The sequence below is a fragment of the Triturus cristatus genome, chromosome 10 (genome assembly GCF_964204655.1).
Source record: "Triturus cristatus chromosome 10, aTriCri1.1, whole genome shotgun sequence".
Classification (NCBI taxonomy): domain Eukaryota; kingdom Metazoa; phylum Chordata; class Amphibia; order Caudata; family Salamandridae; genus Triturus; species Triturus cristatus.
Window position 1 is genome coordinate 276,232,315 of NC_140593.1, and position 27,315 is coordinate 276,259,629.

The window sequence follows — 27,315 nt, forward strand, 5'->3', positions numbered from 1 at the left end:
AAAAAGGTCACCTTGGGGAGAACCTACATCTTAATGATATGCACCCTCCACATTGATACCAAGTGACAGGTTTTCCAACCTTCTAAGGAGAACTTCTGTGTCGCGACATACCTTAGATAGATTTACGCCCGGTATTTCCTCTAAACTCTGAGTTACCATGATCTCTAGGTATCTGATTTGGTTTTTAACCTGAAACCTTGTCTTCTCATTAGCCCAATGTCATGATCTCCGTTTTCCCCTTAATAATTAAATACCCTGACAAATTTCCAAAGTCTTCAGCATGCATCTCAAGCCTAGGGATAGAAAGCTCCAGTTCCAATGTGTACAAAACAATATCATCAGCATATAGCGCTATTTTAGTTGATAACCCTGCAGCTTCAATTGGAAGGATGGCCTCATCTTGTCAAATCATCTGGGCAAAGGGCTCAATGTATAGGTTGAAGAGCCCCTATATATCTGAAAAGGGGCAGTAAGTTCACCATTGACCAAGATCTTGGCTACCGGTGCCTTGTAGAAAGTTTGTATCTCTTTAATAACATTGCTGCTAAAAGTATAATCCTGCAATATCTCCCAAAGATATATCCATTTGACCCTATCAAATACTTTGGCAGCTTCGATTGCTGCAATTGTCAACTGAAGATTAAAAGCCTCAGCCATATCAGTCGTGCCAATAAGATGATGGATTATTTCATATAACTGCCAACCAGGCACAAATCCCTTTTGATCGGAGTGAATTATAGTTTGAAGAACAACTGATAGCCTCTTAGCCAGAATTCCTGCGTAGATTTTATAATCACAGTTCAACAATAGGCTTATAAGAATCTGCTAACCTAGCATCTTTGCTTGACTTAAGAATCATGACCACAGTTGTGTCGTACCAGGAAAGCGGAATATCGCAGCCACCAAATAGATCTCATCAAAAAACAATCCCCAGAAATGGGCCAAAAATTCTAATATTGGTTTGTAAAATGTAGCTGGGATCCCATCTCGATCAGCTACTTTCCCACTGCAAAGTCTCTTGAACTGCTCCCCGATCTCTCCCTGAAGGTCTGAGATTTACTCTTCTGCAAGGTGTGGGGGATTTCTGTCCTGTAGCCCAGTTTTGACTGATAAGGGTTCTGGGTCCAAATCCTCCCTATATATTCCACCAAGACACAGGGCTCTGCCTGTCCCTAGCTCAGCAAGAGACTCTATAGCGTTCTTTCCAAGATAGATTCTCGCCTTTCAAGCTAATAGTGCATGGCTGTTTTCCCCATACTTGAAGTGTTGAAGCTTACTAGCCACCCACTAAGCTTGTAACTTTTTCTCCACGTAAATCTTAAACTCCCTCTGTAACTTTTCCAATTCAGTCCTCAAAGAGGAGTTTGGGTCAGGGCTCTGCCTTGCCTCAAAATGCAGATCTCTCTCTTTTTTGGGTAATTGTTGCCATCAAATCGCTCTGATAATTTAGATTCTTAATATTCTGAACATGCAATAAATTCATCCTCTAATATAGGCCTTATATGAATCCCAGACAATAGTGGTTCTAGCACTCCCCATATTATGTTCTGAAAACTCCATTGTTAACCCTCTTCGTTCCTAAATGACTCCCTCATCTCAGAGAAGATTCCTTTTTAGGATCCATCTATGTGGGTGCTTTAAGATTGGTAGATTTAGAGCAAGCAATACTATTGAATTGTTAGAACTCACTGCTGGGGCATGCATCATGAATTAACAGAGTGGATTAATGACAGATTCAGGAGAAAAAAATCAATCTGCAAGTGGTGACCTGCTCGGACATACGCAGCAGGTGAGCGCGAGCACAAGGCAGGGGATGGGGAGAGTCAGGATATACAGACACCTTTCCTCTAGTCTTTTTGTTGGTTGACCCAGTACTGCTACACTGGAACTGGCCGCTGTAATGGAGTCTATAATAGAGTCATTCTGAAACACCCTGTGACCGGCGTTTAGCCTGCCACCATGTTCCTCCTCTGCACAAGATAGGCCCTGCAGCCCCAAACCCTATGCATCCCTTTTTGGCATACCCTTAGATGGCACTCGCCTTTTTGGTGATAAGGCAAATTCGTCGCTTGAGCGCTTTTGATGGACAGCAGGGAATGCCCGGTTGTTGGGACTCTCCACGGCCCCACACCAGCCCTACTTATCCTTTCACCCCTTGCGTGGCTATGGTAGGGGCTACCAGTTGCGTCCATTTCCAATCAGTCACATACTTGGTTCCCATAAGCTCCAGATGACCCAAGGCCAGAGATCTTTCCAATCCGCCATCCACCTCCCCATACCTCTGGCAGCCACAGCCTCCAAACCCCTTGAATTCGCCCTCTCACCATCCCTGGCAACTGGTTAGTAGCAGGATGAAGCACCATCTGCCCTGATAGCACTCTGTCACCTCAGACAAATAGGTGCTACAAATTGTTCATAGGGGTTACAGCCTTCCAGTCACAGAAACCCTGCCACCATCCTTATGACAGCTGACAGAGGACCACCTCTCTCTTCTGCGTCACAAAGTGCAGGCTTTTTTTTACCAAAGAGGATGACAACATCACAGGTAGGTTGTGTTTGTGTTCCCACTACTGTCTGGTGCCTAAAAAGGACAGAGGCCTCCGCCCTGTACTAGACCTGCGCCCTCTCATCTACTTCCTGAAAAAGAAGAAATTAGAAATGCTCAAGTTGACTCGAGTCCTGTCTGCCCTGTAACTAGAGACTGGATGGTAAAGTTGGTGTTCAGGACACGTACTTTCAAATACCTGTCCTGCCGGCCCAAAGACGTTACCTGTGGTTCACAGAGGGTCACGAGCTTCTTCAGTATACTGTGCTCCCCTTTGGCCTTAGAAACGGCATTCGGGTGTTCAGAAAAGTGATGACGGTGGTTGCAGCCCATCTACGGAGGTCTTGGGTTTCAGTCTTCCCATACCTCGATGACTGGCTGCTGAAGGCGGGTTTGCCACAGACAGTTGTCACCCACCTCCAGATTACGGCGAACCCTGTGGAATCGATAGGGTTCACTATCTGTGTGTCGAAATCATACTTGACTCCCTCCCAGACACTCCCTTTCATCGAAGCCAGACAGGACACAGCACATTTTCAGGGCTATCCTCTGGAACGACGAGTGCAGGATATTCAGGTTATGATTCTGATGTTTCAGCCTCTGTCCTGGATTTCATTGGGACTGATTCTGAGGCTGCTGGTATACGCGGACTCTGCAGTGGGACCTGAAGTCCTAGTGGGTGTACCATCAAGGAAATCTCTCCGACCTGGTCCAGGTATCAGAGGGAACTGCAAACGGTATGTAGTGGTGGCTGACGTACCGTGATTGGGTCAGTGGTAGACCCTTCTCCTTTCCTCACCCATAGCTCATAGGAATGACAGATGCATCAGTCCAGGGTTGGGGTGGCCATCTGGGAGAAGTGGAGATCAGAGGACTCTGATCTCAGCTCCACATCAACTTGTTGGTGTTTAGAGTGATCCGCTTGGTATTGAAGGCCTCCCTCCCTTCCATCAATGGAAGGCTAGTTCAGGTGTTCACAGACAACACTATGTGGTACTGCAGCAAACAGGGCGGGTTGGGTTCAGTGACCTTGGGGCCGAAGGCTATGTGACTCTGGACATGGCTGGAACATCAGGAAATGTTTCTGTTCATGCAACACCTGGTGGGCCCTCTGAACGCCAGAGCAGTCACACTCATCAGTCGATGTCTCAAGGATCACAAATGGCGTTGCCACCAGAGGTGGTGCAGGGTTTCTTCAGTGACTAGGGAGAACCTTGGTTGGATCGGTTTGCCCCTGCGAAGAACGTGCAATGTCAGCATTTCTGTGCACTTGAGTTTTTATGGCAGCTTTCGCTCAGATACGCATTTCATCTCAAGTAGAATTCCAGCCTCCTGTATGTCATCCCGCCGATTCCACCCCTGCCTGGAGTTCTCAAGAACATCTGCAACGACTGGGCCCAAGTCATTCTTATGGCTCCAGATTGGGCACAGAGAGTATGGTATCCCGAACTCCTGAGCTTGAGCATTGGTCCTTCAGTCAGGCTGCCCCTTTGGGAGACTCTCCTCTATAGCAACAGGGCAGGGTCCTGCACCCGAACCTGCGCATGCTCCGCCATCATGCATGGAGATTATGCAGTGGCAGCCAACAGCCTTTGACCTCCTTTCAGAAGTCTATGAAGACATTCTGGCAGCCAGGCGTCCCTCAACTAAGACGTTATACGCCTACTATAGGGATAAATTGGTGGACTGCCAAAAATGTTGATCCCCTCTCTGCACCTTTCTCCGAGGTCTTGCTTGTTTGATAGTTAGCCTGGCAAGGATTTGTTTTGGGAACAGTTAAAAGACATTGTTCAACCATATCAGCTTTTTACAGTTGCCAGATCAGCCCTCCCTACTCAAATCACTAGTTGTGACTTGTTTCCAAAAAGGACTCCTACATATGTTTCCCCCAAAAGCCTTCATTATGCCCCAGTGGGACCTCAATTTGGTTCGGACGTTTTTGATGTGATCGCCCTTTGATTCCATGCACAGTTGCCCTCTGCATCTCTTGACCATTAAAACAGTCTTCTTAGTTGCCATTACATCGGCTGGGAGGGTTAGTGAACTTCAGGCGGTGCATCCTCCATACACTAACTTCATCCCATACAAATTTGTTCTATTCACCTGTACCTCATTCCTACCAAAGATGGTGGTGCCCCTCCACGTCCACCAGAGCTTCACAATTCCGACCTTTGCTTTGCCTCATCCTTCTGAAGAGGAGAAGAGGTAACATTGACTGGGCTGAAAAAGAGTGTTGGCATTCTAAGTTGATCACACCAAAGAACACTGAAGGACGATCAACTCTTCATTGGGTCTGCCAGAGCAAAGAAAGGAAAAGCTGTGCAGAAATGGACTATCTCTAAATGAATTATGCTCTGCATTAAGATTTGCTACGCATTAGCCAAGAGGCAACCCCCTCAGGGCTTGCAGGTTCATTCCACCAGAAACAATGCTGTGACCACTGCGTTAGCTCGCCGAGTCCTCATCCTTGACATCTGTCGGACTGCTATGTGGGCATCTCGGCACAAGTTTACCAAACGCTACTGCCTCAACAGCAAGATCTGTCGTGACGAGCACTTTGGCCGTTCGGTCCTCCAGGACTTCTTGGTCTAATCTGTTCACAGATTCTCCTCTGGGGAGGTATTGCTCGGGTATCTATTGTAAGGTAAGGAATCTACAGCTAGAAACCTCTATCAGATGAACAAGTTACTTACCTTTGGAGACGCCTTATCTGGTAAAGACTCTATCTTGCCGCAGATTCCTTACTGACCCCCCACTCATCTTCCGTGCTTCTGTGAACAGATTCTTTCTATTTAGAAGGCCCTGTATGTCCTTAGTGTCTGCACACTGATTAATTGGCTTTCTAATGTGGCTCCGTGCTTCTGGCCCAGAAATGTCATGAAAATAACTGATGTCAGCATGCTGAAGTAGCGCCTATATAGCCACTGCGCACGTCACTTCAGGCACAGATGATGCAGAGCCAGTCTACACCACCTACCGGCGCACAGGGGTACTGCTCAAGATTTTCTGGATCCAGTCTGACACCTGGGGAATATTCTAAGGTAAGGAATCTGCGGCTAAACAGAGTGTCTACCAGATAAGATGTTACCAAATGTAAGTAACTTGTTCTTCTATTCTAAGGCGTCACTTGCATTGGTGGCTTCCAGGAAAACTGCACTGCATTGGTATCTAGTTGTAGTTGGTCTAAAACTGCAGCTATAGTACACAAGTTGTGCAAGATGGACCTGCCTGGTATAACTCTGGATTGATCCAGTAGGATCAGTTACATCACTATTCGAAGGCATCAGTTTTCAATAGCTATAAATCTGGGTAAAATTTTGCTTTCAATATTAATACGGTACAGTGCCAATAGGAATCGCACAGTGTAGGGTTTTTTCAGGTACAATAAGTAGTGTTAGTAGCGGCAAGGATACCTTTTGTTCTTGCCTGTTCGTACATTGCAAGAAGGTACGGGGCTAGTGTATGTATGTAATCTTTCTAAAATTCAGCCGCTGCTATGCATACCACAAACTGAAGCTTTTTTTTTCTTTAGAATAATTGTTTATTGGTTATTTTATAGATGCCCATATATGTAATAACAGTTTCAATTATCACCTCAATACTTTTCTTACATATTTTTCTAAATATTTATTTTACAGTACATATGTTACTCGAACCAAACATCCTATGTGCTGAGGGAACAGAGTATGAACTAAACCCTAATTAGATGTCCCTGTAGTTCAGTTTATTAATTCAAGACGTATTCATCTGTAGATCATTATAAGCTCTTATCATTAGTATTATCATACTAGCAGTATAATAAAATAATGGCTTTAAAATTCAAAAAACAGTAACAAATGCCATTACACCACATTTTATCCGAAACAAAGCAAACCAAACAGAAAAGGAAGTTGTTTGTAGGAACGTCTCCCATATAAGATCAAAATGTGATATACAATTATTAATCCTGTAGATCCTCTTTTCACAAGCAGCAATCCTTGCCAGTTCCATTAGCCACTCTTCATTTGTCAGCACAGTGGGTTTTCTCTAGTGCGGCAGAGTGCATAACTTGCGTAGGACAATGAGGTTGCAACCCATCAGCATCTGTGATTGTTGAAGATGATATAGGGCCTGATTTAAATCTCCGCGAAAAGGTTACTCCATCACAACGGTGACGGATATCCTGTCTGCCCATTATATCCTATGGGATTTATATTTCGCCAGATGAAATATCCGTCTCTATTGTGACGGAGTAACCCGTCCGCTGAGACCTAAATCAGGCCCATAGCCTGACATATTGTGGAGAACCGTCAGAAGGTTTGATGGGATTAAGGCGATATCAGTGGATGTTAGAGTGCTCCAACTTTCTGCCCAGTATGACTGGATATTATGGCACTCCAGTTAGCCTGCATCTCCAATATTCCAGAAATTGAAGAAAAACCACTCTTTCTTTACACAATAGAGTCCAATACCAGTTGTGAAAGACCGTGAAATAGAAAAACGTTAGTCTCGCTTCTCGTAACAATCTGGTGTGGGTAGTGAATAGGTCTTTCCAGTCTAGAGGTGTAAATTCTAAATGCTCTTTGTCCTGCTAATACTCTTTCAATACATACTGTACCGGATTTAGGTAGATATGATCTATCCTCATACTTTATAATCCTCACACCACTCCCTTGAATATTCCTTATTTCTCAATGTACGTTCTAATTGGAGAAGATGCTAGATTTATGAGCTCTCTACCTAGTTTGCCACGCAGGCTACGTACCAGTTGGTGATAACTCCGCTTTGTCTGGGAAGGTTATAGATGGTTTACAAATCAGCACAGGATTTGACCGCATTGTTTCCAATAAAATGGTCGAGTCATCCTATTCTGGCATTTTTTCCACAGAGTCTAGAGAATGGGGTATCCTCCCACTGATATTGTTTTGCCATAATGGTACTTCCACTCTATATTTTTGCGATGTTTCACAGAGAGTAGTTAATATGGTGGTATTGCCTGAGCTAGTGTTGCAGGGATTCTGCTTATGCGCAGAACTATGCGCAGGAACCCAGGCCCTCAGTGAATTGCGGTGTACCAAAAACTCACCTCAGAACCCAGAACCCCTATCCGGCCAGTATCAGTGTCCCATTCGTTATCCGAGGTTTATGTCGGCGGTCCCAATGTATAGACAACCCAGAACAAGCGACTTAATATATTTCTCAGGAATGGTGGGAATCAGAAACACCTTTTCGTAATTATTCTCGTACCAGTCCACAACAGAATAAACAGAGACACGGGAAAAGTTTAAAGAGTTTATTTTATAAACCTCGTGTCCTAATATGCAGCAGTTTGGCTAACATTAGCAAACAAACGATTAAATCAAAACCATCAGCATAGATACAATACCATAGAAAATGAAAGGAGCAGTCATAATAAAATGACAGTGGCCCTAGGCCACCTTCCTTTCTTACACACTAATAGTATTATTAGACTAATAAAAGGTCTCTAGGCTTGAATGGGGAACCCCATACCGTATAGATCAGCTCAGAGACTTCACATCACAGGATCAGCTATGCTCTGCTCCTAGGAACGCTCTTCTTCCGAATGTGTTGAAAACATGCAACACTGCAATATTAAAAGCATTCGACTTTCAGGTATTTGCAGCTGCGTGCGTGTTATGGCTAAACTAGTGGGCCGATCAACCTGAACTCAACAACATGCACCGTCTAGAGATCCAGACTGTTTCTGTTACACTGTGTACAGACCAAGGTCGCTATTCACTGTTTAAGATGTTAACAACAGACAGTTCTCATGTGAAGCAAAGTCGAGTAAGCATTTCTCAATTCTAATAACATGTGACTACAGTGTCGTGTGCAAAAGCAGCAAAAGCGGCAAGATGGCTTTCTAACATCTAACGCGGTTATGCTAACTTAGCGTTGTACATAGGTAGATAACAATCATCACTACACTAGCATGGTCAGCCTCCAGCTCAAATACTCTGCCTTCTAATCTAAGAAGGCGAGAACCTGTTGCTCTTAAGACTCTTGATGGCTTCGCTATACATATCCTGGCAAATGACCATTTTTAATGCTATCAGTTGCCTGGGCTGCCAACACCCCCCGTTGTTTAGTTTGAAATAGTCTGTTCTCATTCAGGAGAACTCCATTGATTATCACAACATTAATATCTTAGGGCTGACCTTTATCACTAGAAACCTGGGTACTAAAGCCACAAACATAGCATTGGTTCCTAGGGATTCATTCATAGAATAACTTACATCTATGCTGTAGGTATATCAAAAATCAATCAATCACTGTAATATATATCCAAACAAATTACAAAAAATAAATAAGTGAGGTACCCCAGTGTGGATAACAAGACACATATTTTGACCACATCAATTCCATTGTAAGACAAGTGAAAAACGAAAGCCTGACACCAAATTAAGTGTTATCATGCACTGCATTTATTATGATGCATCGGGCAAACTGAGTGCTGGGATGTGAGGCAGTGTGCGCCCACTTTCTTCCTGTTTGAAAAGGCTCCCTTGAGCTAATGAGCAGACAAGCTATGGTTGATGCACTTGCGCCCAGCGAGTGGTACAGAGACCTGAGAAGACTTTAGGCAGCATTTCCAGCACCCCCCAAAAAAGAATGTGTTGCTCTTACTGAAGAAGGACAACTATCCTGAAACACGTGTCTAGAGATACACAGCATTGGCTGCACCAACAAGGGTGAAAACCTAAAGCCTGACACCGAACTAAGTGTTATCATGCACTGCATTTATTATGATGCATCAGGGCAAACTGAGTGTTGGGATGTGAGGCAGTGTGCGCCCACCCTCCTCCTGTTTGATAAGACAAGTGACATCAAATTCTAAAAAAAGTGCAGATGGCACACTGCTCTGGTAACAGTGAAATCAATGCAACTACAAAACAAATGTATGTCGGAGCTATTTTTAATTTTCGTTCTTCAAGAGCAAGAAGCTGAATCTTAAAATGCTCTTATTTGTTCAGTTAGCTATATGGTCTGAGTATTTTGTTGTCAACTGGGGTGGAAATAGACACATGGGGATGAATACAAGCTCACAACTCAAAATACGTTCAGCAGCTGCAATCAGTGATTGTCCAGTCAAATACTTGCTTTTATGGAATAGGAGTATTTATATACAGACACAATGTAATATACAACATTCACAAACAATACACACAGTCCGCTGAGATCAGGGCTTTACTGTTTCGTAGACAGGTCCCTGAGTCCCACTCCCGTCTACAAGCAGTAATGGTTATTCCTAATTTACTGAAGGCAACATTCAGGACTGCAGAACCATTTTCATCAGCTCTTACATGAGAGGAATGTGGGAGCAAGCTGTTGTGACATACCACTTTTCCGCTGCATACCACCCGTAAACCAATGGTTTGGTGGAGCAGTTTAACAAAACACTGAAGAGCATGATGGGAACTCTGCCAGAGAACCTCAGAAAAAAGTGGGACCTTCTCCTGCCGGATTGCCTGCCGAGAGATTCCGCACAAAGGGGTAAGATTCAGTCCCTTTGAGCTTGGGTCTAGACACACAGTGTGGGGTCAACTCACTCTGGTCAGAGAGGGCTGGGAAGGAGCCTCAGAGTCTCCACAGAAGGATGTGGTGGACTATGCGATTCACCTCGGTAAGTTGATGGCGCAATATATGAGTTAGGCAAAGGAAAAGCTTCAGGCTAGCCAGCACAGATGAAGATGAGTGGTATGACCCGGAAGCTACCCAGGATGGATATCAGGAAGGTCAGGTGTTGATGCTAAAACCTATTTGTCCCAGGGGTTTGGAGGACAAATGGTGTGGGCCAAACAAGATTGTTCAGAAGGTTTCTGAGGTTAACTACTTGGTAGGCAAAGGTGCCACAAGTGAACCAAAGAGGGTGTACCATGTACACAGGCTGAAGCCTTACCTCCAGAGAGATTACACAGTGCACATCATGGCTATGGCAGAGGAAGTTGAGGAAGACAGAGAACCACTTACTGACATTAGGAATAGCAACGTAGAAGGGTTAAGCTAGCCCGAGCTAATACCTGAGCAGCAGAGAGAATTTAGAGTGGTGTTGGGTCGGTTTGCCAACTTCTTCTCGCTGCCTCTGGAGTTGACGTCTGCCTGTGTGCATGACATAAACACAGGAAACAGTCTGCCAGTGAAGGGCAGGAAGTACATCATGTCTGACTGGGTTCAGGGATGCATTTAGGCAGATGCTGCCAAAGTGTTGGACCACCTGAGGCATCTAAAACTAATGTTGGCAGGATACAGGAGGTGAAACTGACCGTTAGAGTGACTAAGTGTCTGGTAGGTTAGTTCTCTGTAGCCTACCTTGGGCATGAGGTGGGGAATGGGAAGATTCACCTGTTGGATGCCAAGATTCAATCTGGTAGGGAGTGGGAGGTGCCTACTTCCCAGACTGAGGTAAGGGACAGACTGGGAATTCCAGGTAATCTGGTAACTTTGCATTATACTATGGGAGTGTAGTTGCCCTACTGACCGCTTTGACCTCCAAGCAGGAAAGTGATCGGGACGGAGGAGTGTCGGAAAGCATTTGAGAAACAGAAGAAGGCACCTTGCACAGCACCGGTACTGAAAGCATCTGACTACAGTCAGACTTTTCTTGTACAAACTAATGACTCTGATAGGGGAGTTGAGGCAGTGTTAGCTCAACTGGATGACAAGGGAAGAAAGCGTCCGTTTTGCAGCATGAATCCTTTTCTGGATTCACATGCTGTGCATTATTCCGCCATCTAGTGGTTGGGTCCAGAATAGTTCTTGTTTTTTTTTTTTTTTGCCCCTTGTTTTGGGCGTTGTCGACTACCATTTGGTGCCAGGTACGTCCCTTGTGTGACGTCAGACGGCGCCCTTGAGGTCGTTGTGCATGGTAGCCATCTTCAGATTATTTTTTCCGCCATTGGGTCTGGAAGCAGGACGAGAAGCTTCGAAGTTTTTTTCAGGATATCCCGAAAAAAAGAAGAAAAGACGAAAAGTTCCAGTGAACTTCACAGATCATCAACACCGTAACCGGAGATGAGAACACTACTCCTGCATCAACACGATAGCCGACCTCTAAGGTCGACAAATGGAGAGTTAGGGGCCAATGAAAATACTCTCTTCAAGTTCTGCCCCAAGTGCCGCCACAAGTTCGCGCAACACGACTAACACAACGTGTGCAACCTCTGCCTGCCCAAGTACCATAAGGACAAGGACTGTGAGGCCTGCGCAGCATTCCAGCCGAAGACACTCAGGACTCGCCGAATGAGAGAGAGGCCCACTACGCCACAATGTCTCAGACCTCGAAGAAAGCTTCCCTTAAGGACCTGGGTTTTTCCAGTGATGAGGAAGACCAGGGAGTGCCAGCAGAATCGACGCACGAGGAGTTCGACGTCGAAATTCTAGAGGGGGACTCCAAAATACCACACGCTCACAAGAAGGCGAGCGACACAGGGAAGAAGACGGATAAGGTAAGACACCATACACATCTGTCAGAACCGAAGGGCCACAAAAACAAGGTGCAACCTAAAGCAGCCCGACACCGAAGAAAAAGGCGATCGAGTGTGTCAGCCATGATCTAAGGAACCCCACGGAACCCTGCCAAGGGTCATTGAGGAGGGAAAATCGCAAAAGACGCCAAAAACAAGAGTCGAGCACGAAACCCCGAAGGTAGGCGCACCGCAATCGAAACCAGAGACAGGCGCGCCCAAAAAGAGAAAATCTCCGGTCTCCGAAGCCGAGAGAACCCTCGAAGTCGAAAAGAAGACGAAACGACTCGAGGCCGAGATGGTGGCGCTCCTCCAGAAAAAGAGGAAGTCTGACACATCACTAAAAGACTTCCGGATTCCGAAGCACCACTCACCGAACCTGATAACGTCGACGGTGAAGAAGTGGAAGACGCCGATGGGGAAGAAGAGGATATCCTTGAATCACCCCCAACTCCTGAACCTTGTGAGGAAGATCTTGAGGATTAAATAGACGCTCCTGAAGAGGAGGAACCCTCTGACAATTTCGAGAACAACTGGAACGACCTCGACACCGAAGGTCCCGAAGAAGAGATATGCTGCTATCCGTCGAAGGCATCTCCGCCAGATGATATCCCCTTCTACAATGGACTAATTAACAGGGAAGCAGACACTTTCGGGGTCCCCCTCGAGAAGGAAAAGGGAGACACATGTTTCCTTCTAGAAACACTAGCCCCAGCCAACAAGGAGACACAATACTTACCAATGCTACTAAGCATCCTGGACCAAGGCAAGGAAGCCATTAAGGAACCAGCCTCAAGTAAAGGGGTAACTCCCAAGGGTTGAGAAAAAGTACACGCCTCCTTCAGGGGAACACGGTGCCTTACTCCATCATCGTCATCACAGCCAATAGAAGAGCGAATGCACCCTCTAACACTGGGCCACCACCAGAAAAAGGAAGCAAGAGAATGGATATGGTGGGAAGAAAAATGAAAAAAGAAGCTGCAACACAGTGGCGCGTCGTAAATTCTAATGCCCTATTGAACAGATACAGCCACCAGCAGTGGGACGACATAGAGGAGCTCATTAACAAACTCCCCAAAGAGGACACGAAAAGAGCAAATCTATTGTCCAAGAGGGCAGAAACATAGCAAATACATGCCTTAAATCTGCACTAGAGGCAGCAGACACTGCCAGCAGACAGTTGTGCATAGGTACCATTCTAATAAGACATGCCTGGCTCAGAATATCAGGGTTTAAACAAGAGGTTCAAACCTCCATGATCAACAGGCCTTTCACAGGGGAGGCACTGTTTGGAAAGGAGGTGGACGAATCCCTCCATTAAATCAAAGAAGATAATGAGACCGGACGAGCAATGGGAGCCCAGCAGCAAAGGGGTACCTTCAAGAGAGGTAGCTTCAACAACAGAAAACCCACGGGAAGAGGTACATTTGACCAAGGACAACACATGTCACAACAACAACAAGGCCAAGGTAATATACAACAGATTAGCCAACAAACTAAATACCACGGTTGGCAGCAACACCCGAAGCAGCCCTTTCGAGGAAGGGCCAGGGGCAGAGGCCAACCCTTTAGAGGAAGAGGAAACAGCACAAATTGACTTCCACACGGGGAAGATCCACACAAAACACTAGTGGGGGGAAGAATATCTCAATTTTTACAACACTGGAAAAACATCACAACGGACAATCGGATTTTAAATACAGTACAATACGGGTATTGCATAGAGCTCTCAAGTACACCGCCTGCAAACCCACCAAGAATAAGGAAATTTCAAAAGTCGGAACTCACACAGTTAAATTTGGAGATCAAGGACCTACTTCAAAAACAAACAATAGAATTGGTCCCAAAACAAGAGCATTTCAAAGGCAACTACTCACCATATTTCCTAGTGCCCAACAGGACCTATCACTAAGGCCAATCATGGACCTAAGGTTCATAATTAAGTTCATTCTAACACAACATTTCAAAATTGTCTACTCTCCAAGAGATAATTCCTCAAATTCAAAAAGGAGATTACATGGCAAGAATAGACCTCAAAGAAACCTACTTACACATCCCAATGAACAAGAAACACAGAAAGTACCTACGGTTCCTACACAAAGGAACACACTATCAGTTCAAAGTACTCCCTTTCGGAATAAAGTCAGCACCACGCGTCTTCACCAAGTGCCTAGCCGCTGTGGAGGCACACCTGACAAAGGAGGGAATACACGTCTACCTCTACCTGGACGACTGGCTCATAAGAGCAAAGCCAAAACAAAGATGCCTCAATCACATGTAGATAACTATCCACATGCTACAAGAGCTAGGGTTTTCAATAAACCACAAGAAATCATCCACAGAACCAGAGAGAGAAAAGACTTTCCTAGGTGCAAGACTGAACTCCAAGAACGCGGGGGCATACCTGATGCAAAAAAGGATACAAGCAATAACACAAGAAACCACCCTCTCCCAGAAGGGTCAATCTCTGACAGTGAGGAGAGTTATGAAACTTATGGGCATGATGGCATCATGCATCCCACTCATCCCTCTTGCTCGTCTACATATGCGCCCATTCCAGGAATGGCTAACCAACAACTGGTCTCAAGCCAGACGGAGTTGGGAGGATCTAGTGGTTGTTACACGCAAGCTGCAAGCAGAGATACTATGGTGGACATCCAACAACATAACACAAGGCAGATCTTTCAGGAACCCAACTCCTTCTGTGACAATCACTACAGACGCATCCCTCAATGAATGAGGAGCGCACAGCAAACATCTGAAAGTACGTGGTCAATGGAACAAACAGGATTCCATAAAACACATCAACTACTTGGAGATGAAAACTGTTCTCCTAGCACTGAAAGCGTTCCAGAAACACATTCAGGGGAAAACTGTTTTAATTCAAATAGACAACACCACAACAGTGTTCTACCTCAACAAACAAGGAGGTACAAAATCATTTCCACTGAACAAACTAACACAGGAGCTCTGCCAATGGGCATTATCTCAAACAATCAATCTGCAAACAGTTCACCTACCAGGAATATACAACATTACAGCAGATCAACTGAGCAGGCAAAACAACTGCTCCCACAATTAGGAGTTGAAACACAGAACAGAACAGTACAGTACATCTTCAAAATCTGGGGAACACCAGCGATAGACCTTTTTTGCAACAATACAGAACAAGAAATGCCAGTGCTTTGCCTTGTGGTATCCTCACCACCTGTCAAAAGGGAATGCCCTTTCGCTTAACTGGTCAGGGACATTTGCATATGCTTTTCCACAAATACCCCAATACAAAAAGTACTGGAAAAGGCAAGACAACCAGGAGCAAACCTAATTCTCATTGCTCCACAATGGCCAAGGCAGACATGGTGCTCAAGTCTGCTAGAACTGTCCAAGGGAGACATAATCAAAATCAAAACAGAGAAAGACCTATTAACAATGTAACAGGGCCAAATCTTTCATCCAGAACCAACGACGCTATATCTAGCGGCTTGGCGCCTGAATACATAGAGTTTGGTCACCTCAACCTGTCTCAACAAACTATGGAAATTTTAAAAGGAGGCAAGGAAACATACTACAAGAAAATGCTACACCGCAAAATGGAATCGATACATCACCTGGTGCACAGCTAACAATCAAATGAACTCAATCAACACACAAGAAACAGTAATCGTATATCTGACTCATCTCCTAGACAGTCACATTAACTACTCAAGCATAAAGGTGCACCACGAAGGCCCTCGTAGCATACACTTGGGAAAACTTGCAAGAGCTTCTTCATAAGACCTGTCATAAAACAATTCCTAGAAGGAAGTAAAAGAATTGCTTCTCTAGAACAGCTCCTGTGCCCATGTGGAGTCTGAACACAGTGCTCACACAACTAATGGCAAAACACATTAACACATAGCTTTAAAAACAGCATTTCTAATCGCTATTACATCCTTACGGAGAGTAAGTGAATTATAAGCATTAAGCATACAGGAACCATACATGCAAATCCACAAGGACAAGGTTATTTTAAAAACAAACCCACAATTCCTGCCAAAAGTAGTATCCAAAGATCACTTGGATCAAAATATTCACCTCCCGGTTTTCTTCAGAAACGAAAGGAGAAAGAAGCCTCCATACCCTGGATGTAAGGAGAGCACTGCAGAGTACAGAACAAACACGCAAATCCAAACAATTGTTTGTTGCTTACTCACATACCAACACAGGTACGCCTGTCTCAAAAGCTACAATCTCACAATGGATAGTCCAAACAAACCAGCTATGGTACGCCACCGCTAACAAAGAATTAACGGGACAACCAACAGTTCACTCCACTAGGAGAAAAAAAAGGGCGCAACCGTGGCATTTATGGCCAATGTGCCCATTGACGCTATATGTGCAGCAGCCACATGAGCATCACCACACACATTTACCAAACATTACTGTGTGAACATACAAATGAATAAGGAAGCATAAATAGTACAGGAAGTACTTCAACACCTGTTCACAAAGTCTCCCTCTTAACACAGCCCCCCCCCCCCTCCCCCCCCCCCCCCAACAGGGAAGAAACCGCTACGTAATCTAATGCACAGCAGGTGAATCCAGAAAAGGATTCATGCTGCAAATCGAAATGGTTACTTACCAGTAGGAGTAGTTTTGCAGCTTGATGAGTTTTCTGGATTCACATGTGACCCACACGGCCTCCCCTACAAGGAATACAAACAGGTGGGTAAGTAAGTTCTAAGAACTAATTTAAAAAACATCTAAGGGACTATAGACTAAAAACACAAAGAAAAAAAGAATCCGAAGAGGGCTACCACGCACAACAACCTCCAGGGCGCTGTCTGACGTCACACAAGGGACGTCCCTGGTAAATGGTGGACGACAAAGCCAAAAACAAGAAGAAAAAAAAACAAACAAGAACTATTCTGGACCCAACCACTAGATGGTGGAATAATGCACAGCATGTGAATCCAGAAATTCATCAAGCTGCAAAACACTCCAACTGGTAAGTAACCATTTTGTTAGCCTTCATTAGTAGGAGGTTATAACCCAGAGAACACAAGTGGGCGGCTTTTGAGAAAGAGTGCTTTGTCATAGTGTGGGCCTTGCGTAAGATCCACCCTTATTTGTTTGCCACTAAGTTTGTGAGCCTCTGAAATGGTTGATGGCTATGAAGGGAGAGAATCCCAAGTTGTTGAGATGGTCTATTTCTCTGCAAGGGTTATACTGTGTAGTGCAGCACATAGTCGGACTGAGCCATGGGAATACTAATGGACTTTCCTGCCCCTTCCAACAGGTTAGACATTGATTTGGAGCAGTCTGATTTGGCAGTGGCATCTGATGAGGCAGAAATGTCCCTTGCATGGTGGCAGATGTACCCTGAGTGCCCCAGCTGCAATTATGTTTGGATTCCTGGTGCTGATTTTTGTGGTCATGGGTGACCACAGATAATGCGTGTGCGCCATGATATAGGCCTGTCTCACGGATTGAGATCTTATTGGACCAGTAGGGAGCACCCAAATCGCTACCTCGTGATGGGGAAAGGCTATTGTGTTTATCAGGAGTTAAGTAGCACGAGCTCAGCAGTGGTAGCATACCATGTGGTGATTAGTAGAACTGTACAGGGCCTTTTAACTTCTATCACTGGAGTGAGGCCTACAGCCTCCCTCGTGTAACGTTCTGCTGCTGTGTGCTTAACTCACCCTTCGCCTAAATCAAGTTAGTATGTAGCGCTGTGCAGCAGTTGTATGCATGTGTTGGGTGTATGTGTACCTGTCAATGGACAAGTCTGGGTTCCATCTCCATCTTGGGAGACCCAGGGCTGACTGGAGGAGTATGAGAAGGTATAGCAATCCCACCTGACAGATTTGTGGATTGCTGCATTCCTGTGAGCTGGGTGGGACACACTCTGTTTGAAGAAGAGCCAGGCTCTTCGGTACACATCAAAGGGTGCTCATTGATTCAGGGAGAGGTCACTGGAAAGGGGCCCGGGCGCATCTCAGGAAGGAGATGGGGATGATAAGAGAATCATAAAGAGTAGGGCTGGGGCATTGGGGGTAACCTTTTGATGCACATATCACTGTGGCTGACATCCAGATGAGAACCTCTAGTCACATCCATGACTTGTGTTGTGGGGCTATCAGATTTGGAGTCGATCCTGCTGTGACAAGGTGAGGAAGGGCTGACAGAGGAGTGGGCACTAAAAATGGAAGCAGAACCCCAGCACAAACTTCAAATACTCATACCCTAAATCACATCTGTTGTCTGGAAATGGATTATAAGAAGAAGAGCTCGAGGCACATTAAATTGTCAACTGTAAAGCAGTCAGTCAGGCTGTGCAAGGAGGAGAAGCTCTGCCAGACTTCTGCCGGTGACCAGTATTCAGGGCTAAAGACTGCTAGTCTCCCAGCTGGATGAGGGGACATCACCCAGGTAAATCCAAGACCACCTGCCCCTGAAGCCTGGAGCACCAGGTGCTGCCTACTTGCCAAGTCCAGTGTGCCCTGTGAGGAAGAGTAGAGCGCTGGAGGAACGAGGTCCAGTGGGACATCCTAGCAAGTGGATCCCTGTAGCGAGAGGTGATGATATGGCTGGTGCACTGACCTACCTGTGTGTACGTCAAGTTGGTGACCCCATATGCCAGAGGGAGCAGCTGTTTAGTAGCTGTGGTTAGCATCACTACCATGCTGTACGCGCCGTAGTCCACGTGCAAAGTGAAGTCGGCGACCCTGTATGCCAGAGGGGGCCGCCATGAAAATTACTGCAATGATGACCGGGCCGTAGCCCATGTGTGGGGTGAAGCTGACGACCCTGTATGACAGAGGGGGCTGCTGTTAAGATTACTGCAGTGCCTGTTGGGCTATAGCCCATTTGCAGAATGAAGTTGTAACCTCATATGCCAGAGTGGTCCTCTGTGAAGAGGAAGTTACTGCTGTGCCGAGCGGGCAGCCGCCTGTGTGCGTAGTAAAGTCAGTGACCCTGTGTGTCAGGTTAGGCCACCGGAAAGGACAAGGATTGTTCCTGGTTCAAAACATCAACGAGAGGAGAATCCACCAATGGGACCAGTGTTGGCCCGAGTCCCGGCTAAAGATCGGGACCGGAGCAACCTACCCCCACCTGGGGTGAGGATCAGAGGAACTTACCCTCTAACCAGATAAATCGCTGTGGATGCTTAGACACTTCCCCTGCAGAGCTGCAAGTGCCACCCACCAACAACAGCCGCTGCCGTTCCCCTCAGAGACTCCGGTTATACCATCCTTGCAGGAGCGCTTAAGACAGAGCGCTGAGCCAGAAGACCCTGGTTGAACGTCTTCTGCCATATAGTGCTTCAGGGACCAGAACATTATTGCCTTTTAAATAGAGTTGGATTGGAACTCCTGAGACACAGCCTACTAGTGGGACTGAAGCTGAATATCACCTATATCGAATGATTAATAACCACAACAGTAGTGAGAGCAAAATGGGACTCAGGGACCTGCCTATTAAATGCTAGACCCCCGAACACAGGGGGCTGTGTGTATTGTTTGTGTATGCCATATTTCCCTTTGTGTCCACATAAAAATACTTATTTTTAGGTCGAGCATTCAAGACCTCTTGTATATACGTTAGTATATACTTATATGTGTATGTACTTTGTGGGCTCTGGAGATCAGCCCTAGGACTTGTCTGCTTCCACTTAGGGACTTTTTTTTCTGTTCAACTGCTTATATTTAACTGTGTTGATAGAAAACGACCAGTAGAGGTCAGTAACATACCAGAGTTGCTTTCTGCTTGGTCAACTGCCTCTATTTAACAGTCTTGATAGAAAACGACCAGTTTAGGTCAGTAAAGTACCAGAATTGCTTTCTGCTGAGAGACTTTCTTTTTTTCCGTTTTCTGGCAACTGCCTCTATTTAAGTTTCTTGATAGAAAACGACCAGCAGAGGTCACTAAAATACCAGAATCACTTTAGCATTCTCTAGATTCCAGTCAATAGAAATTGTCTTCCACGAGTACCCATAGACAATAATAGTTTTATCGAATCTTGTATTTTCAGTGATATGACCACCGAAGTCCCTGATTTTATATTAAAAACAGAACTTTGGACAATTTCATTTCCCGCTGAAAGGCAATATTTCTCTCCATGTGTTCCCATACCTGCAGTGTCATGCAGTTTGGTGCGTACTTTCCCTCCATGTTAAAGAACTGTAGATGTTTCAGCACACAGGCTAATGGGCTCCATAGCTAAATACATATAAGATCCCAAAGGCGAGACCGATTGCATTGCAAATGCTTGTTTCATAAAAGCAAGTATTTGACTGGACAATCCTTTATTGCTGCTGAACGTACTTTGAGACGTGAGCTTGTGTCTACCTCCCCCCTCTTGGACTGTTCGACCAATGCTACTACTGAGAGTCAAGGGCTGAAGGGGTACTTGGCTCAGCTGCTCAGGGCCCTTAGTATGTCAAGCCCCAGGATATCAGAAGTAAAAGGCCTCAACCTCCAAGGTTGGGCCCAATAGCTCCTACTTGCCCGGTGGCACTCTGAAGCGTTTCCTGACAGATTGTCACCTGTTTATATGAGAGTTTAAAAATAACCCCTGACTCCCTTGATCTTGTGGTTCTAGGGAATGGCATCATTTATTTTTCTTTCTTTTATATGTTGGCATATGATGTTGACTGTGCTGATGTGTCATGATAGTTCTATAGAGTTATGATGACTGGTGTGTTGACATTTGATGTTGGTTGTGCGAAATTACGCTGATGGGTGGACATATGGGTGTGTTGACATTTGACAGTGGTTTGTTGGTGTACTGGTGTATGAGGTTAGTTTGGACGTTTGATAGTCGGTGTTTGGGATATAATGTTGGTTGTGTGAACATCTGAGGTTGGGTGGGTGGATATGTTGGCATATGATGGGTGTATTGGGATATGAGGCTGGTTGTTTAGATGTATTATCGTAGGCATGTGGACATATGATGGTTTGTGTATTGATGCACGATGTTGGTTGTGGACATTTGATGGTCGATATGTTGACATATGATTTTGGGTGTGTTGACATATGGTGGATGTATTTGCATATGATGCTAGATGTGCTGGAGTTTGAGACAGTTTTTTGGGATGTGTGATGTGTGGACATTTGTTGGGTGTGTGGGTGTCTGATGTTGGTTGTGGGTGTAATGGCATACGATGTTGGTTTTTTGGAAGTATGATGGTGAGTGTATTGGCAAATGTCAGCGTATGGGTGTTCTTTCTATAAATTTTACCTACATATTAAATAATGTGTTTTTTTTATTTCTAGGCTGGTCTTGTTGTAAAATTATTGATGAAGCTAAGTGGCCAGATGACGCCTAGTGACCGCAATGTGCCTGAAAGACATGGATACAATTAACAATTTGCAGGAGAAATGTCCAGTTTCATTTCAAACTTTAGATACCTTCTTTGCTATGACATTTTTACACTAAAACATATTTGAAGTGTGCGATGATGCTTTTATTTTGTACAGATATTGCATGGTTTTATTTAAGTAAAATGTGTATCATACCAGTTTAATATTTTTATATTTAAAATATTTTTCTATGAGCTACTGTAACTTTTAAAATGTTTATAAAGCATACAGAAGTAAAAACAAAAGAAGCGCAGGATTAATATGTCCTCCTGACCAAGATTGTATTGAAATGTATAGTTCATCGTCAAATGATTTCAGTGCTTTTAGTCACCTCAGTACATTTCTTCACAAACATTATTTTAACATGTAGTTTAACGCGGTTGCTCTTATATGTCTAACCATAAGTTATATTTAAAGTTGCTTGTTTTTGTGTGAAAAATTATAATTACCAAAAAACATGTCTTCACATTGAATTTCAATAATTAGTATTTTTAACTTTTCTTACTGTGTTCTTGTTCATTATTTATACCAAAAATCTCTTGCACAAATGAATGTTTTTATCATGGTCGTCTCTATTTTGGATTGGTTGTATACTTTATATTTTTCTTAAAAGAATAAATGAATATTGAGCTTGTAGAAAACCATGGAGTGTCCTCAACATGCAACATAATAGCTTCCTCGACTCGGACTTTCCACCCGATCTAGGAATTCCTTGACACATTTACAGTGGCTTATTCTCCTTAGTGCAGAAGATATGAGGCAGTGTCAAAATCCCCTCATGCACTGAAGTTTGTATCAGGCTTCAACAAGGGGCATGTGATGGAGGGTAACAGCCCATCCTGGCTTAGGCTGCAGGCAGTTTATGTATGGACGCCCAAAGCAAGATGGCACCTGGCCAATTCACACCTGCACTACCCCCACGTAAAACATCATCCGCCATGGCCAAATAAGATAGTGTGTGTCACTGTAAAGAGAGTTCAAGCAATATATTCCAAATAGCTGTTACTGCATTAGAAAATAAAGAATACCAATACAAAATAGTGGCACTGATGCAGAACTCGTGGGAGCCCACCACCCTTCATGGGGTACTCCCAGTTTTTTCCTACAAATGTCAATGCAGATAGTCAGCAGATACCTTTAAAATGGCCTCCTGGGTTGAGACTCAGCTGCTGACCTTTGTGATGTGTTCCTGTGCTTTGGTGGATCCTCTTACTATTTTTTTGCTCCTTATTCCTCTTCCCTGTTTTATGCCCCTGAAGTCTCTGCTTTACTGCTCTTTTTAGTTTTTCTTCCCTGTGGTCCATCAGTAAGTAGACGTCACTGCTCATGTAACACTTTAAGACAGCAACAATGTGGGATAAACTGGGTTGGGTGCAAACACTGCTGTTAGGACTTGGTTTAATGCTTTCCATCTTCACTGTTTTTGATGTGTTTGTCGGTCAGTACTCATCCATTCTCTGTACACATTCTCAGAGTAAGAAGAATTCTTTTTTTGGAGAGCCAGATGTATTTTCCGATTGGGTCTCAGTAGAGCTCTGTTTTTGTGCCTCTGTGACCCAGCAAAGTCTTTGTGTTGTGCCAAATATACCAACTCAACTCACCCCAAAGAGACTGTTTACAAGAAGTCGAAGGACTCGTGTCACCTTAATCTTCATGAGGTGGGATTTGATCTGCAACTCCTAGCAAATGGTACCAAATGCAGTGACGGAGGCCTTCAAGGGATGTCAGACCTCCATCTCTGCTTTGGCAGTGTGCCAGCCTCATGCATATGTGCCAACAGACTAGATTCTGTCTGTTGTGGCTTTATTTTAGCTTTCTCCCGCCTTAAATTGCTGCCCCCTCCCCCCAAATCTTCTCTTCTTTCATATTTACAAACGTTGGCATGTAAGCTCACGATAATTGTTTGATTAAAGGCATATGGGATTACAAAAACGTAGAAATTGCTCATAGTGTAAATGACATAGGGAAGAGCAAATAGCTATCCATAGGACCACTGCATCCTTCCCCTTATGTCGGTAGCTATCTCTCTCACACAGAGGAAGTTTTGCTATGGGACGTTTTCACTAACCAAATATTTACCAACCTGCACTCAGACGTAGCTATCCACTCACAGCTTTCAGGTTGTAGGATTGGTCCCAAAACAGTGATATATTCCTTGTAAGTCTCAAGGAATGGGAGGGGAATGTGCCTTTACCACATCCTTTCTCGTGTAACTCGCAGGTTCATGTTACAATTCGTAAATCCTTAGTAGAGTACATTGCAGTCGTGATCATTGACACACTCTGACTCCACACAGAAGTCCTGTACTGCCCTCCCTCATACACTGAATGTTTTGCAAGGTTCTTGGCACTATACTCTACTGTGCTACTCCAGACACCCTCACAATGTCATTGGAGATGTGAAGGTCTGTATCAACGTTCTTGTCAACAGTCCTCTCTGTGACCACTCGTTCTCCAACATTTACATTCTTCCACTCAAACATCTCAATCTCATCCTTGTCTGCACATCATTAGCCTCTCCACTTGAGACCGCTCCTTTATTCATATGGCCATCAAAGTACCACCACTCAGTAAGTGCTCTGCTAGTATTATCAAAACATGATCCCCAGTTACCTCCACCAGTGTGCAACTGGACCAAACACTAAAATGACAACTTTTTTTTTATACCTATCACGTTCTTCCACAAACTTAACAATATTGTTTTCATTCTGTGACTCTGGATTCATTTATCTCCACCAACACAGCTTTATCTGCTAAACTGAAAAAGCATTTAACATCTTTAGTTTGAGCAGCCAAACTCTTGATCGATCCATTACTTTTAAGTGAGCTATATTATAATAGTCTACAGGTAAAGCTACTCAAAGTTAATTTTCTCCACAACATTATTAGTGAGTTTGCAGTACATGTAGACTTTTCAACTTGCCCCGAATCTCTCACCACAAAACATAAAAAAAACAAGAACAGATTTTAGCCGAAAATTGAGCACATTAGAAGATACTCCACAAAGACTACAAAGCCATCCATGGTTCAGTTCCACATTACTGGTGTCACCTCACACCACTACTTGCTCCCGGTAATCTGTTAGTCAGCACCTTTTTATAAAAGCCATCATGTGCCCCCTCTCAGTGCCAGTCATCTTTGGAATGCCTTATGCGGGTCACCCACTCCCAAATGGTATTCAAGTGAATTCTCAAAGCCCACCTCTTAAAAAGTACGACCACTGATCCTGTCATTGGCACTAAGGTATACATATGTATATTTTGGACATACCAGTGAATGCTGCTAGCATGCAATGTTTGTAAATAATTGCCTTTTATCACACTGTATAGTGTTTCCTACATCTTGTGAGACCCAAAGTGTTTTCTGGTTGTTTATTAAGTTTGTACTCAATTTGCCTCATTTATATATCGCTTTATACCTCTAACAAGGATGTGAAATGTTGAGATTTGCATCTGGTTTCTCTGTCATCTTCAGGTGCATGGCTGAAGTTTAGCATTTTTGGGAATGGTTAAGCGGGGTTTGAGGATAGTAGGTGCAGCAGCATCAGACCCTCTTTAGGTTGGGTAGTGTCATACTAGGAAATAGCTGTCAGTGAGCAAAAGTGAGGTCCTCAGTGTATATAGTAAATGGAGCCCTCCCAGCAGTGAACAAAGCCTTTACTATATGAAGTCCACCCAGGAGCGACAGAAAGGCCTAACCTAATTGGTAAGATTTTTGTAAAATTACTAGTGTATCATTGTATGCAGAAGCAGAGATTTCCTTGTACACTGGAGGCGCTGTTGAGCCACTGTAGAGTATCCGTATGACATCCACAAAAGGGAAAAGAACCAACCTGCTGAAGATAGAATTGTTTAATAAAATATACACATCTGGTTTCCTTTAGGCTTAGAGTCAGTCATATAATAATTTAGGGAATAGCCAAGTCATTATTACTCTTATTCTGAATTTTAGGTGAGTGCAGAGTTATCCTTATTTTCTTTGGTAAGTTTGTACTCAAAAGAAGCTTGTACCTACAGAGCTTCTTTTGAAATGAGGAATGATCAGGAGCGTGCGGCTCTTGATTCAAGGTTCTGCCTTTGGTTCCAGGGCCTTGTACTGCAGAAAGAATATACTGTAACTATGCCTAGTGGCAGATGCACAGACCTTTGAATGAGAAACTTCTTGAAATGGGTAACCAATGCAGGACTTTAAAAGCAGAAGTGAGACAGTTGAGTCTATTCAGGCGAAGAACCTCTCTAGCAGTGACATTATGGATTCCTCAAAATTTGCTGATTAGTCATTTGTGCGCCCGCTGTAAAGCCCATTGGAGTTTTCAAGGCATTACAGCACCAGTGCAGACGAAGTCTGAATCCGATGGGGGAAAGTCAGGTAAGAAAAGCTAGGTACGCTTATTCTCTGTGTTGAAGAGCTTTTTGGTCACACTGTCAACTTGATTGTGGAGTGAGACTTTGCAGTATATATTCAAACAAATATTCTTAACTTCTGCTTTACTTCTGCTCATGTGGTAGGGGAGAATCAATTTCCTTACCTTATTTCAGGGTGGGGTCATGTTTTACATAATCAATAGGTAAGCAACTCAGTCTTTGAAGGCTGCGTTTCCAGTCATACTGTACCATCCAGTTGTCTGCCCGTAAATCTGAAGACTTTACCAATTTTAGAATAATTTGAGTATCGTAAACTTTACTGTAACATTTACACTTGAATGAATGAATTCACAAGCTCAGGCAAAATTGTGGGGTATATATTGAAGAGAAAAGGTATAATTGTTAAGCCTTTGGGTGCGCCTATCTTTAATGGGGATGGTGCTGAGCAGAAATAAGCTAGAGTCACAATCTGTGCTTAGTCAGTGAGGCAGGCCTTAATCCACTTTAGAGCGTACATTGCATTCCTGTATCCTTTCCCCATTGGTCAAATCCCATCTTTATCAGGGTTAATTTGATGTAAGATGTCTTTTTCACATTTGTAACAAGTAGATTAATTGATTGGTAGGGTCACAGAGAATATTAGAAGGGTATTGTTTGCATACATTTGTAGGCCAGGGGTCAACCAGTGATTCAGCTTTACTGATGGTTTGACTTGTCATTGACCTCTTTTATAAAAAAAAATAAGTTGAATATGCAGAAATTTGGGTGTGTTCTATTGTGGACAGATTCCAGTCTGACTTGATTTGCAGTGTGTTTGCTGTCTGCCTATGTGAAGGTGGGTTTTGTCAAGTGTTCAAATATAGAATTGCAGAATTCCTTCAGGATTCTTGTGTGTGAGTGATGGTGTTCAAGGTGTAATATGATTTTCAGAATTCTGAGATACTCTGAAGAGTTCTTTGTTCGAATATGAAGCATCTTAGAAGCATTGTGAGTATTAAGATTTTTGATGGATTCTGCTACATGCAGATTCCTTACATTAACATGCTCCCTTAGTGCGAGAAATGATCCAGAAAACTTCTTATCAGCAAGTGCTCCTGCTCACCGCTAGGAGGCGTTATGTGGCTCCACGTTGACTTTACTGTCCCGGAAGAGATGGAATGAAGATTTATATTTCTTTTTTTCTGCACCGTAAGACTCAATTCCGGAGCTCTGCTCCCAAATTTGTCAGTCTTCCAAAGATTTCTAAAACAAAATCCATTGTGCTAGGGAATGATGTCCCACCCAAAGCTCCTCTGCTCCAGGACCTGAGCTAGTCCCTTCTACATCGTCACCCCTGCCAACGACACCTGTGCCAGAAGAGGATCCGGTACTGATACTGATGTAGCACACCAAATCGACTTCGGCTCGATCTCAATTCATCTCACACTTTTAGATAATTAAAGCAAAAACGGGTCGTCATATAGCCATCCAGTGCCTCTACCCGGGCGTACAAGCCAGCAGAGGCTCCAATATCTTTCTGCCTCCAATTCAGATCAAGATATAACCTAGGACTAAGATGGTGGAGGTGACAGGGATGGGTTTCTTACCCCTCCCTA

At 44.1% G+C, this 27,315-nt stretch overlaps 1 protein-coding gene across 1 annotated transcript in view; it reads left to right on the forward strand.

The window, feature by feature from the left end:
- Window positions 1-21,857, forward strand: part of KRIT1 (KRIT1 ankyrin repeat containing) — a 514,966-nt gene extending 493,109 nt beyond the window's left edge. The window contains exon 17 of the mRNA XM_085631085.1: window positions 21,271-21,857. Coding sequence (XP_085487211.1) covers window positions 21,271-21,360 — 90 coding nt within the window. The 3' untranslated portion in view covers window positions 21,361-21,857. The remainder of the gene's footprint in view (window positions 1-21,270) is intronic.
- Window positions 21,858-27,315: the final 5,458 nt, after the last annotated feature.